The 13,591-nt window shown below is 33.8% G+C and overlaps 1 protein-coding gene across 2 annotated transcripts; it reads left to right on the top strand.

The window, feature by feature from the left end:
* Window positions 1–9,290: 9,290 nt before the first annotated feature.
* Window positions 9,291–13,591, top strand: LOC126590526 (ETHYLENE INSENSITIVE 3-like 3 protein). Of its 2 annotated transcripts, XM_050255974.1 has the most exons (4): window positions 9,291–9,448; window positions 9,601–9,725; window positions 10,289–12,108; window positions 13,033–13,591. In XM_050255974.1, exons 2-3 carry the CDS (start codon window positions 9,691–9,693, stop codon window positions 12,072–12,074), a joined length of 1,821 nt encoding a protein of 606 aa, XP_050111931.1. In that variant the 5' UTR covers window positions 9,291–9,448; window positions 9,601–9,690; the 3' UTR covers window positions 12,075–12,108; window positions 13,033–13,591. The 2 variants fall into 2 exon arrangements, with proteins under 2 accessions (XP_050111931.1, XP_050111929.1); XM_050255972.1 differs by lacking the exon at window positions 13,033–13,591 and adding an exon at window positions 12,308–12,635 and having other exon boundaries at window positions 9,303–9,725.

The following is a 13,591-nucleotide window of genomic DNA, read 5'->3' as shown; positions in this document are numbered from 1 at the left end:
AATTTTTCAGCTCAACTGAAATAAAATTATTAATTTTAGACCTGGCAACATGTCGAGTTTTATCGTGCTCCTCATGTATGAAAGTTTTCTTAGAAACCTAATCCGTTAGCTTTTGTGTCTAATATATATAAGCTCAAGCTTATTGGTAGATTTTACATGTCATGTCGTGTTTCATCTCGTTTTCTCATCTTTCTTGTCAACTAAAACACAAAACATAATACGTAACAGAATAATATCAAGTGTAATATATACAACATGATGTGGGATTACAACATGACTCCGATCCAAATCACAATTTCCATCGATATATGTATGGGCGGATTTGTGGCACTACATTTTTATTCAATTTTTGACACGTATTTTTGTGGGCTTACTCTGTAACGTATTTCAAAATGAACTGAACCGTCTGTTTTTTAGTTTTTCTCTTAAAGATCGTGTTTACCAAAAATCATCCAAATCCGAAACTATATCACAGTTAGATTAAGTGCTTTAGGGTTTCTTTGCAAAACTATATTCGTCAATTTCCTTCACTACAAATGAATATCTTAATAATTCGAATCGTTGAAATACATTACGGAGCTAGCCTCACAAAAAAACATGTGTAAAAAATTGTGTAAAAAAATGATACCGTGAATCCGCCCACATATATAAATACATGTATGTGGCAATTAGCATGTGTCCCCATCTAGCAAATTGGAATGTCCGAAAAGCAATCCATGGGTCAAATTGCTACAGGAATATTATCGATCTATGAATAATGAATTCAAAATGTGACTTGATGCTTTCCGATCTCAATTCCAACTGAAGACAATGATCGATACAACTGATGATATGATTAATACCTTTTTACAACAATTAATCGAATCAACTGCATATTCTCATTCTATCGCGCACTAAAAAAAAGAAGAAGCTTATTGTGTGTTTGAAATTGTGTACATAAGAGTTCATAGCACTTTCTGACAATGTTCACGAAAAAGCTTACGAATGGTTTTAAGAATGAGGATGGATCCTCTTCATGTTTGAACGAGGATCCTCTTTATGAGAATTTCGGGATCCTTCAAGTACGTCCGTTCATTGTATATCGTATGGTCTGAAATTATTGTAAATTTTTTTATTTAAAATTGAATATAAATAATACTTGATTAAAACTGGCCGCACGATATACGATGAACGGACGTAATTGGAGAATCCTTGGAGTCCTCACAAAGAGGATCCGAAGCGGATCCTCTCCATGTTTTTAAGTTACCAAAGTGAGTTTAAGTAACGTGTTCGGATTGTGTCACAAGAGCTTTCACAATATCTTCTTCTCGCTGCTAGACACACTAACCTCCAAACTATTAAGAGTGTCTTCAACTGTCAAACTGAAGGTGGAGATGTCACTGTGCATATTTGACATAAAAATCATTCTAACCGAAGTGTTATTTGCTAACTGGATTTGAACCTTTTGTGATTAGAAGTGAAATTTAATATCAACGTCAAATTTATCTTTGATTAGCTTAAAGGTGGGTCCTTTGTGACACTAACATTTCAACCAATAGAAATTTGTGTTCCAACAAATTTTTTTAATAAATACAACCATTTAAAACTCTACATTAATCAGAAAATAATATTTGACAATTTGGTTGGAGAAACACAAAATGTAACACTAGACTTCAAATTGCCATATTAGCTATCAATTATAATTTGACATTTCCATTGGAATGGTCTAAGAATTATGTAGAGACAGAAGATTAAAACAATAGAATTTAAGAGATTTTTTAAGGGAACTTTAACGAAAAGCTCTTGGTACTGTTCATTTTAACGAAAAATCACATTTTTACACTAAAAAGTCAATCATGATACTATTCACTTTACCCTTTATTTTGTCCTTATCGTTAAAACTCAAAGTTTTCAAACTATTTTTATTAGTTTTCCTATTTTTTAATACATCGAAAATTCAAGAACACGACCCTCTACAAAACATACGTATATCATTTGGTATGTCTATGGATTTGGCTTATAAAAATGGGAGGTACTGTATATCTAGTAATTCACAATTTGAGCTAAAGATATATCAATAAACAAGCATGGTTAGATAGTGTAGAATCCAATTTGAATATCATATGCATGCTAGAAAACGATTATTGGATGCACCATATTTTAGTGGGTGACATTTGATTATTTTGTGGTTGGTGGCTGTAAATCTTCTAATTTTATAAAAAGATTATTATAATTAATTGAATAAAATGATTTTAAAGCCCCACTAGTTTGGTTCTCAGTAATAGTGGTCTCCATCAACTCCAACCAATGGTGAATGACTAATTAGCAAGCCGTGGATTGCAATGATCTCTAAGAGTTTTTTTTTTTTTTTCTTCATGTTACTGTGTTTCGCTTCCCCTCTTCCTAGGCGTTCCACAATAATTTAAGCGGGTTTGATTCTTATATAAATGAATCATGCACCTTAAATTTGATTCCTATAACACAATAAGCCGAAAAAAAATGAGTGTGGTACTACTATATTAAACTCATATAGAAATTAAACTCTTAACAATGAGTTGGAAATTTGAGTATACCATTATATTAGACTCATGAGTTTAATATATTAAACTCACACTAGTGTAGTAAAAATGTTATAAATATCAAATCCAAATTATCTGATTTATATATTGGTATCACTCTCTCAAACTACTTTGAAGACCTTACAATCGTCAAGTTTGATAGAAATAAGTTCAATCCACTAATTGTGAGACCAATTAACTTCCAAACCTACTATTGCTTTTCCTTACTCTCTCTCTCTCTCTCTCTCTCTCTCTCTTACGAAGCTGATCATTTATGTACAGGCATCAAACTCATAAGTTGGATATTGAAGTAAAAAATTAGAATAAATCTCATATAACTCAAATTTTCTGGCACAACGTAGAAATTTGATTTCAATAAAATTAGAATCATACTCAATTGTTTCGCCTAATGTGAAAGACCAATATAAATTAGTGTAAAATATTGTTTATAATTAAAAAAATAGAACTTTAACGAAAAGCTTCCGGTACTGTTTACTTTAACGAAAAATCATATTTTTACATTAAAAAGTCAATTATGTTATTATTCATTTTACCCTTTATTTTATCCTTATCGTTAAAACTTAAAATTTTCAAATCATTTTAATTAGTTTTCTTTTAAAAAAAATGGGTTGTCCAACATTATCCAAAATGTATGTTAATTGCCTCGGATATCAATCCCAAAGGGTAGCTAGCTTGTAGTGTCATGTCGAACCAAATCCATCACATATCTATGTTGACTTGTTTTCAAAATATATGATTAATCATGAAGAAAATTTTTAGGTTTTAGGCTTTAATTATTAAAACGTATAAGTATGCAAACTATATAACAAAGATAAACGACCGATTTAAGAGAAATGCTCAGGGAATTCTTTTAAAAACCACATGCTTTTGACACAATATTTTATAATGTTGATGTGAAAATTGACGTTAAACTGTGAGGTGGCAGAGAGTCCATAAATAATTTTATTTTTTGAGAGAGTTCTCTTAGCATTACTCTCAACTTAATTGAGATTTGATTACAACAACATCAAAACAAATTTAACTGACATCCTGAAAGTATTTCACAACAAAGTTCGTGCCGAATGAGGATCCTTTTCGAATTCTCTTTGTGAAGATCCTGGGAATCCTTAAATTATGTCCATTCATCGTACATCGTACGGCTATAAATCATTTTAAATACTTTTATTTAAAATTAAATATGAACAATACCTGACGAAAACTGATCACACGATGTACGATGAACGGACACTATTTGAGGATCCGAAGAGGATCCTTGTGGAGCAAGTGCCCCCTCGACAAATTTAAGACCACTTTTATAAATAGTTAAAAGGTCATTTGATAACCATCAATGTCCAATGATTATCAAACGAAAGATTAAAAATGAAATGGTTATTAAACGGTTCTTGAAGAAATACTATAGGAAATACTATGAGCAAGTAGTACTAAATTGTCAAAAAAAAAAAAACATTACTACTACACCGATGCCAAAAGTATGCCAAACTTTTAATATGGTGATCATTGTTTTGATTTAGTTAGAGTATGCTCATTTTTTACTCAGATGAAAATATGTTTGATATTCATTTATAAAATACATTAACTGAACGCTATGGTGTTATCTGGTTGCAAATACTAACAAGTGTTTCTCTTTAATCATAATTTCTCTCTATCCGGACTTTGAATATTTATTTTCCTTTCTTTGGGCACCACTAAGATAATTACTATTGATCATGCATGTAGACTAAATCCACGGACAAATGCATCCAGCTATTTTCTTCAATATTTTTTTGGTTAAATTTGTTAACTTCATTGTATGGTTAATATATCCTTACATATTATCAACTTTTTGAAAAAATCTTTGAAAAAATGGTATGTCACAATAACAAAAGAAATTGAAGGAAAAAACACACCGCTAAATTGTACACAAAATACCTGAAAATAATTTACAAAACACTATACGTGAAAATCAAATTAACAGTCCGCTTAAGAGAAACGCAAACGACTATAAATTTCTTAGACATGAGCAGATACATAACGTTTTAAATGCGCGATCAGAATTTAGCTAATAAATTTTTTATTAAAATAAAGTCAAAATGTAGACATGATTATGTTAAATCTTAAGTTAGTGTCTTAGTAACATATCAGAAAGTAATACTAGCTACTTTCCTCTCTTACGCGAGAATTTTTAGTGTATTAGTATACGGTTCGGTAGATCAAATGTAATAATATAATCAGTTAGAATTTGAAAAAAAATATATTAGCCATCAATTATCATTTGATATTTCCATTGGAATGGTCTAAGAATTATGTAGAGAGAGAAGATTAAAACAGTAAAATTTAAGAGATTTTTTAATGTATCAAAAACTCAAGAACACGACCCTCTACATAACATATGTATATCATTTGGTATGTCTATAGATTTGGCTTATAAAAATGGGAGGTACTATATATCTAGTAATTCACAATTTGAGCTAAAGATATATCAATAAACAAGCGTGGTTAGATAGTGTAGAATCCAATCTGAATATCACCATGCATGCTAGAAAACGATTAGTGGATGCACCATATTTTAGTGGGTGACATTTGATTATTTTGTGGTTGGTGGCTGTAAATCTTCTAATTTTATAAAAGATTATTATAATTAATTGAATAAAATGATTTTAAAGCCCCACTAGTTTGATACCATGTGAACTACATTGCAAAAGATGAACTTGGTACACAGGAAGAGAGAAACAAGAGAGATTGTATTGATTGATTAGAGAAAATGTATACAAATACAATCCCTTATATAGTCATATATCCCAATTACAATGATAACCTTCTAACTATATTAACAAACTCAACCACTAGAATAATGTCATGTGGCATTTCTGTTATATCAGTTATTAATAGTGGTCTCCATCAACTCCAACCAATGGTGAATGACTAACTAGCAAGCCGTGGATTGCAATGATAGTTAAGTTTTTTTTTTTGTTTTCATGTTACTGTGTTTCGCTTCCCCTCTTCTTAGACCTTCCACAATAATTTAAGCGGGTTTGATTCGTATATACATGAATCATGCACCTTAAATTTGATTCCTATAACGCAATAAGCCGAAAAAAGTGAGTGTAGTATCACTATATTAAACTTATTTAGAAATTAAACTCTTAAAAATAGGCCGAAAATTTGAATATACCATTGTATTAGACTCATGAGTTCAATATATTAAACTCATGAGTATATATTAAACTCACACTAGTATAGCAGAAATATTATAAATATCAAATTCAAGTTGCCCGATTTCTATATTGGTATCACTTTCAAACTACTACTGTGGAAGGCCTTACAAACGTTAAATTTGATAGAAATAAGTTAAATCCACTAATTGTGAGACCAACTTCCAAACCTACTATTGCTTTTCCTTATTCTCTCTCTCTCTCTTACAAAGCAGATCATTTATGTACAGGCATCAAACTCATAAGTTGGATATTGAACTAAAAATATTAGAATAAATCTCATATAACTCAAATTTTCTGGCACAACGAAGAAATTTGATTTCTATAAAATTAGAATCATACTCAATTGTCCCGCCTAATATGAAAGACCAATATAAATTAGTGTAAAATATTGTTTATAATTAAAAAAATGGGTTGTCAAACATTATCCAAAATGCATGTTAATTGCCTCGGATATCAATCCCAAAGGTTAGCTTGCTTGTAGTGTCATGTCAAACCAAATCCATCACATACAAGGTCTTAAATGCCGGTATTATCGGTTTTTTGCGTTACCGATATTTTAATAGGTATCCAAATGGTTTTCGTCAAAATATCGCGATATTACCGATAATATCGTGATATTTTGGATATGTGCAAATTGGAGAAGAATGTCGGAGCTTCTACAGCTCCGGCCGACTGTAAAAGAGCACCCTAGACTCCGATCTAGGTATCAAAATGAAATAGAAGACGAGATGAATATTTGTATAACTTCCGTTTTGCAGGGCCTTGATGCGGTGGCAGAGATGGTGAAGAGGGAGAAGGTGAGGAGAGCGATGAGGTGGTGTCGCCTTCGTTGATGTGGTGTGGAAGTGAGGGTGTGGGTTGGTTCACAGGGAGAAGGAGAGAGTGCAGAGAAAGAGAGCTAAGGTAGAGATGAGAGAGTGAGGGAAAAGAGAGAACTGAGAGAAAAGAGAGACCGCATTTGTTGATGTGGTGTGGAAGTGAGGGTGTGGGTTGGTTCACGGGGGAGAAGGAGAGAGTGCAGAGAGAGAGAGAGCACGGGTAGAGATGAAAGAGTGAGGGAAAAGAGAGAACTGAGAGAAAAGAGAGACCAGGGACACAAAAGCAAGGTGGCCCCCCTTGGCTCACCTATTAAGACCCAAAAATAATTTTAAAAGCAAGATAAACTCAAACTTAGTGAAAATACAATTTAAATTGGGGATGGGTGTAACAATCTACCCCTCTTAAAAGAATTTCGTCCCCGAAATTTAAAATCACTTACTAAACTGAAATACTCGAAAATAGGAAGAAGAATATATGTATAAGAGAGAAATCAAGTCCAAATAATTACATCATATTAAAATTTGATTAATTTTTTTTCAGTTACATATATTATATATGATAAATTTCTATTTAAAATAAAGTCCAAATAATTACATCATATTAAAATTTGATTAATTTCTTTTCAAGTATCTACTTTTGAACTACTCACCACGTTCACTCTATGTGGTATTAAGTCACTCATGTATCTTACCATGCAATGCATAAAGTGTAAAATATTGTCCTAATTCATTATATATAAATGATTATGGTGTGTTTAAACTTCTTTTATTAATTATTACATATTTTCTACACTCACAATGTTTGCCAACTCGCTATATAATCAACTTAAATCAGTTAATCTATCATGCAATGCATTTCCTTCCAATTTTTTGTGATAAACTAATAGATAATTGACTAAATAAACATTCTGCAAAGTTTCAATAAAAATTTCCAAGTTTTTCTTACAATTTCCGTGGTTTCCATATTATTTTTATCGATATCGATAATATTCCGATATTTCCATCGATATTTCCGTGTTTTTAGACTACCGATATTTCCGATATCATCGATATTTAATACCTTGATCACATATCTATGTTGACTTATTTTCAAAAGATATGATTAATTATGAAGAAATTTTTTAGGTTTTAGGTTTTAATTATTAAAAAGTATAAGTATGCAAACTATATAACAAAGATAAACAACCGATTTAAGAGAAATGTTAAGGGAATTCTCTTAAAACACCTCATGTTTTTTACATAATGTTTTATAATGTTGGTGTGAAAATTGACGTTAAACTGTGAGGTGGCAGAGAATCCATAAAGAATTTCACTTTTAAGAGAGTTCTCTTAACATTACTCTCGACTTAATTAGAGATTTGATTACAACAACATCAAAACAAATTTAATTGACATCCTGAAAGTATTTCACAACAAAGTTCGTGCCGAATGAGGATCCTCTCCGGATTCTCTTTGTGAGAATCTTGGGAATCCTCAAATTGTACCTGTTCATCGTACATCGTGCGGTTAGAAATTATTTTAAATACTTTTATTTAGAATTAAACATGAACAATACTTGACGAAAATTGACCGCACGATGTACGATGAACGAACACGATTTGAGGATCCCCGGAATCCTCACAAAGAGGATCCTTGTGGAGCAAGTGCCCTCCTCAACAAATTTAAGACCACTTTTATAAATAGTTAAAAGGTCATTTAATAACAATCGATATCGAATGATTATCAAACGAAAAATTAAAAATTAAAAATGAAATGGTTATTAAACGATTCTTGAGGAAATACTATAGGAAATACTATGAGCAAGTAGTACTAAATTGTCAAAAAAAAAAAAAAAACATTACTACTACACCGATGCCAAAAGTATGCCAAACTTTTAATATGGTGGTCATTGTTTTGATTTAGTTAAAGTATGTTCATTTTTTACTCAGATGAAAATATGTTTGATATTCATTTATAAAATACACTAACTGAACGCCATAGTGTTATCTGGTTGCAAATACTAACAAGTGTTGCTCTGTAATCATAATTTCTCTCTATCCGGACTTTGAATATGTAATTTCCTTTCTTGGGGCACCACTAAGATAATTACTATTGATAAAGCACGTAGACTAAATCCACGGACAAATACATTCAGCTATTTTCTTCAATATTTTTGTGGTTAAATTTGTTAACTTCATTGTATGGTTAATATATCCTTACATATTATCAACTTTTTGTACACAAAATACCCGAAAATAATTCACTCAAAATTATACGTGAAAATCAAAATAATAGTCAGCTTAAGAGAGATGCAAAAGATTATAAATTTCTTAGACATAAGCAGATACACGTTTTAAATGTGTGGTCAGAATTTACTTAATAAATTTTTGATTAAAATAAAGTCAAAATGTAGACATGATTATGTTAAATCTTAGTTAGTGTATTAGTAACATATCAAAGAGTAACGCTATCTACTTTCCTCTCTTACGCGAGATTTTTTAGTGTATTAGTATACAGTTTGATATATCAAGCGTAATAATATACTCAGTTAAAATTAAAAAAAAAAACATTTCCATTTATTGTATTATGATACTTAATATACTGAATTATATTTCAAACACACTGAAAAAATTATCCGTTCTTATCTTCTCCAAAAGGAGTCAACCACTAAAGACAAAAACGCCTCGTAGGCACTTACGAAATCAAACAAAGACGAAGGTCATCAACAAAATAATAATTTCATAGACGCGACGCAGAGGATCGCAGCCTCTGTATTGGCAACTCAGAGGAGTTCTCATCCATTTGTGTCACCTTTTTTGTTCGATTTTTCGGCCGCCGAGCAATTCCCAATTCGCTACTCGCGCTTTAGCATCTCATCACTTTCTCTCTCTAAAGAAATGTACTTTCTCTCTCCTCTTTTAATTTTGCATTGAATTTTTTGCCCTTTTAATTCTCGGTACAGATTTTTCCAGCCATTTTCTATGCAATCGATCCCTTTTAGGGATTCAATTCCCCCATTTGGATTCACCCTTCAATCCCTTATATTCTCAGCTTCTTCTGAGAAGAGAGAGAATTCAGTAACAGAAAAGAAGAAGAAGAAGAAAAGCTCAGATTTTTTGGGTTTGCGCAAATTTAGATTAGATGGGTGACGTTGGAGAGATTGGACCTGATATTAGGTAAGATTTCCGAATAATTTTTTTTGAGTTTTTGGTGTGCCCAGTAATTCAGTTTTATTGGGGTTTCTGTAAATTTCACTGTTTTATTAATTTCATAATTTTTTATCATGATTTTGATCATTGGTCTCTATGAATTGTTTGCATGTTGATCAAAATTTGTTGTATTTAACTTTATGGGGAATTGGGGATGTGGGTTTTTTTTTATTTTTTATTGTTCTCTATGTGAGATTTTGGATTATATAATGTTAGTTTCATTTGTTGTAATCTAATTGCTGTAGGAATTGTTAGAGGTAAATCATAGAAAAAGATGGGTTTTTTTTTTGGAGAAATATTGGATTGTTATCATTTCCCAAGTTCTGTTTGGCTGCTGAGAAAGTGGGGGGGGGGGGGATAGAAGAGAAAATGTCCACTTTACCAAGACTAATACAGCTGATTGGCGTTGATTGCTAAAGAATCAATTTTTCGAATCAATTTCTTGCCATCAAGTTTCTCAGCAGCTGAGCACAGTGGGTTTTTGTAGTTTTGCTGATTGGAGCAATTTTTTTTTTTATTGCTAATGACAGTTCGGATATAGAAGAAGACTTGAGGTGCGATAATATTGCGGAGAAAGATGTCAGTGACGAAGAGATTGAAGCGGAAGATTTGGAGAGGCGAATGTGGAAGGATCGAATTAAACTCAAAAGGCTTAAAGAAAGACAGAAACTTGAAGCTCAACAAGCTGCTGAAAAGCAGAAGCCCAAGCAGACCACTGATCAGGCTAGGAGAAAGAAAATGTCAAGAGCACAAGATGGGATTCTTAAGTATATGTTGAAGCTGATGGAAGTGTGCAAAGCTCGTGGTTTTGTGTATGGTATCATTCCTGAGAAGGGCAAGCCAGTGAGCGGTGCTTCAGATAACATCAGGGCTTGGTGGAAAGAAAAGGTGAAGTTCGATAAGAATGGTCCTGCAGCCATAGCCAAGCATGAAGCGGAGTGTCTTGCCATGAGTGATGCAGATAATAATCGAAATGGGAATTCTCAAAGCATCCTCCAAGATCTACAAGATGCAACTCTTGGTTCTCTATTGTCTTCTTTGATGCAACACTGTGACCCCCCTCAAAGGAAGTATCCATTAGAAAAGGGAGTTCCACCACCTTGGTGGCCAACAGGAAATGAAGATTGGTGGGTGAAACTAGGGTTAGCCCATGGTCAGATTCCTCCTTATAAGAAGCCACACGACCTAAAGAAGATGTGGAAAGTTGGAGTGTTAACGGCTGTGATAAAGCATATGTCACCTGATATTGCAAAGATAAGGAGGCATGTCCGCCAGTCAAAATGCTTACAGGATAAGATGACAGCAAAGGAAAGTGCAATTTGGTTAGGGGTTTTAAGCCGAGAAGAATCCCTCATTCGGCAGCCTAGTAGTGATAATGGGACATCTGGCATTACTGAGATGCCACAAAGTGGCCATGGCGAAAAGCAAGGTGCTGCTAGCAGTAATAGTGACTATGATGTTGATGGTACTGATGATGGGGTAGGCTCTGTTTCTTCATCCAAAGATGATAGGAGGAATCAGGTGATGGATGTGGATCCATCAAGCAATCTACACAATAATGCTCGTAATAATGTCCAAGATAAAGAGCAAGGTGAAAAGAAACCCAGGAGAAAAAGGGCACGTGTCAGAGCAAGCCCTGTCAAACAACGTCCTGCACCATCTCACAATGAGCATCTTCATGTTCCAACAAGAGGTGCATTGCCTGATATAAACCACACTGATGTACAGATGATTGGACTTCAGGTTCATGAAAATCAACAGGAAAATGGTGCCATTACAACTTTGCGGCCGCTGGAGAATGATCTTGATGTCCAAGCACAAAGACCAGCGCCAGAGTTTAACTACCCTGGTGTACCTTCTGGCAATGTAATTACGACACAGGGCATGCATGTTGGTGGAACACCGTTGCTTTATCATGGGGTGCGAGATGCTGACATGCATCATGGAGATACATTTAACCAGCATCATGGAGATACATTTAACCTCTATAACCCATCAACACAATATCCCCCAAGTCATGACCGGCAGCCGCCTCAGATTGTAATGAATGAACCGCAGATTATACCAGCAGATGGAGTCCATGTACCAGTACATAGAAATGGAAGTGAAATTGCTGGAGGAGATTTGCCAAATTTTGTTCAGGACACATTTCAGAGTGAGCAAGACAGAACTATCAATGCTAACTTTGGGTCTCCAATTGATAGCCTGTCGTTAGATTATGGATTATTCAACAGCCCATTCAACTTTGGAATTGACGGCACCGGTTCATTAGATGACCTTGAACTCGATGAAATGATGGAGTACTTTGCAGCATAGTCTAATAGATCCTATATTCCGCATAGCTTAGATTGTAAGTCATTTTTCCTTCTTATATTCTACCATATTTATAGCTTGTGTTCAGAATTTGATCAAGTGATTCTTATTTCTCAATGTTTCTCATGGCATCTTGTGAACAACTAGTCTTAATAATTTGATCAAGAAAGTGTTTCTCACCTTGTCTATAACTTGTGAATAACTAATCTTATTGTTAATTATTATTTTCGTTTTAGGGACTGCAAAAATGTTGCATTCATTCCCCACCTGGCAATAACTCTGTTGCTGTTTGTGGGACAAATTCTCATCTGGGTTTTCTAATTTGTGTATTCCGAGACTTTAAGTTATGATTTTTTTTTTTCGTAGCTCATAATTTTCGAACCAGAGTGACCGGCATGATGTGATTCTGCTCTATGGTTTTCTCCAATTATCTTCAATAAGAATGAAACTGTCAGTGTAAATGAGTTGATCTGTTAGGCTGGATAAATGACTAAGTTATGATGATTTCTTCAGTTGTTTGCACGACATGACTTTTAATACAGCTATGCTCATAGTTACCGTCCACATATTTTGATGCTCGTATTTTGTAACTGTGAGTGTGCTGCATCCATTTGATTAGTTTTTCCTGCAATTTTTGTTTCACTTTCGTTTGGCGGATTGCTTTATTCACAAAATGACTGCTTTCTTATTAGTCCTTGCTCTTAGTAAGGTAGAAATGGTATATGCTATTTGTTGTAGTACCTCTGTCAAAAGGAATTGAGCCTAGTTTCCCAAAAAAAAAACCAGAGGATCGAAGTTAGAAACGAATGACATTCTTAGAATTAGGATCGTAAGAAGGTAAGCAGACCAAACAATAGCATGTTAAAATACTTATCCCTTTAGTAGGACGCCGTTTTTAAGTTCAGTTGTTTTCCTGTAATTAGGATGTTCTACGCTTACTTAGGGAGAAAAACTTGTGCAGGGATAGGTGGACCACGTCATTTGTACGCCACCTCTCACAAGTCACAACCAAACGGAACCCCCTGCATAATGGTCCCACCTGACTCCACTCCAGTCTCAAGGGCCCAGATTTATTATGAGAGTGCCCTATGGTTAACGTGATCATGCATCTGTTGAAGACTTTCTCCAACTTATGTGAAAACTATGCCGGCTAAGACCTGATCCATCGAAAGCAGCCACGAATCAAATGAATGTCTCGGACAGTTTTACCGTTGATTGATGATTCGAGCTTCAGCAGTTGGATTCCAAACCTAAAATCCAGGCTGATTTGAATTGTTGAAATCTGTTAGATGAGAATATTCTTCCCTTGTTCATTGATTTGGTTGGTTGTCTTGATGAGAGAGGAGGATGAAGGTTAATATTGGAAAGTCCACCCCCTCGGTAGGATTTTGTTTCAACATTTAATGTTTCCTTAATCAGACAGGATACAAGGTCTCCCAGCAGATCTGTGTCTGTCTGTTTCACAACTCCATGGTTGACTTCCAATTGACTTTGACTAATGACAACTCTTTCTTTTTTTC

The sequence above is a fragment of the Malus sylvestris genome, chromosome 11, assembly GCF_916048215.2.
Source record: "Malus sylvestris chromosome 11, drMalSylv7.2, whole genome shotgun sequence".
NCBI lineage: Eukaryota > Viridiplantae > Streptophyta > Magnoliopsida > Rosales > Rosaceae > Malus > Malus sylvestris.
The sequence above is the reverse complement of the archived record's forward strand: the minus strand, read 5'-3'. Positions and strand labels throughout refer to the sequence as shown.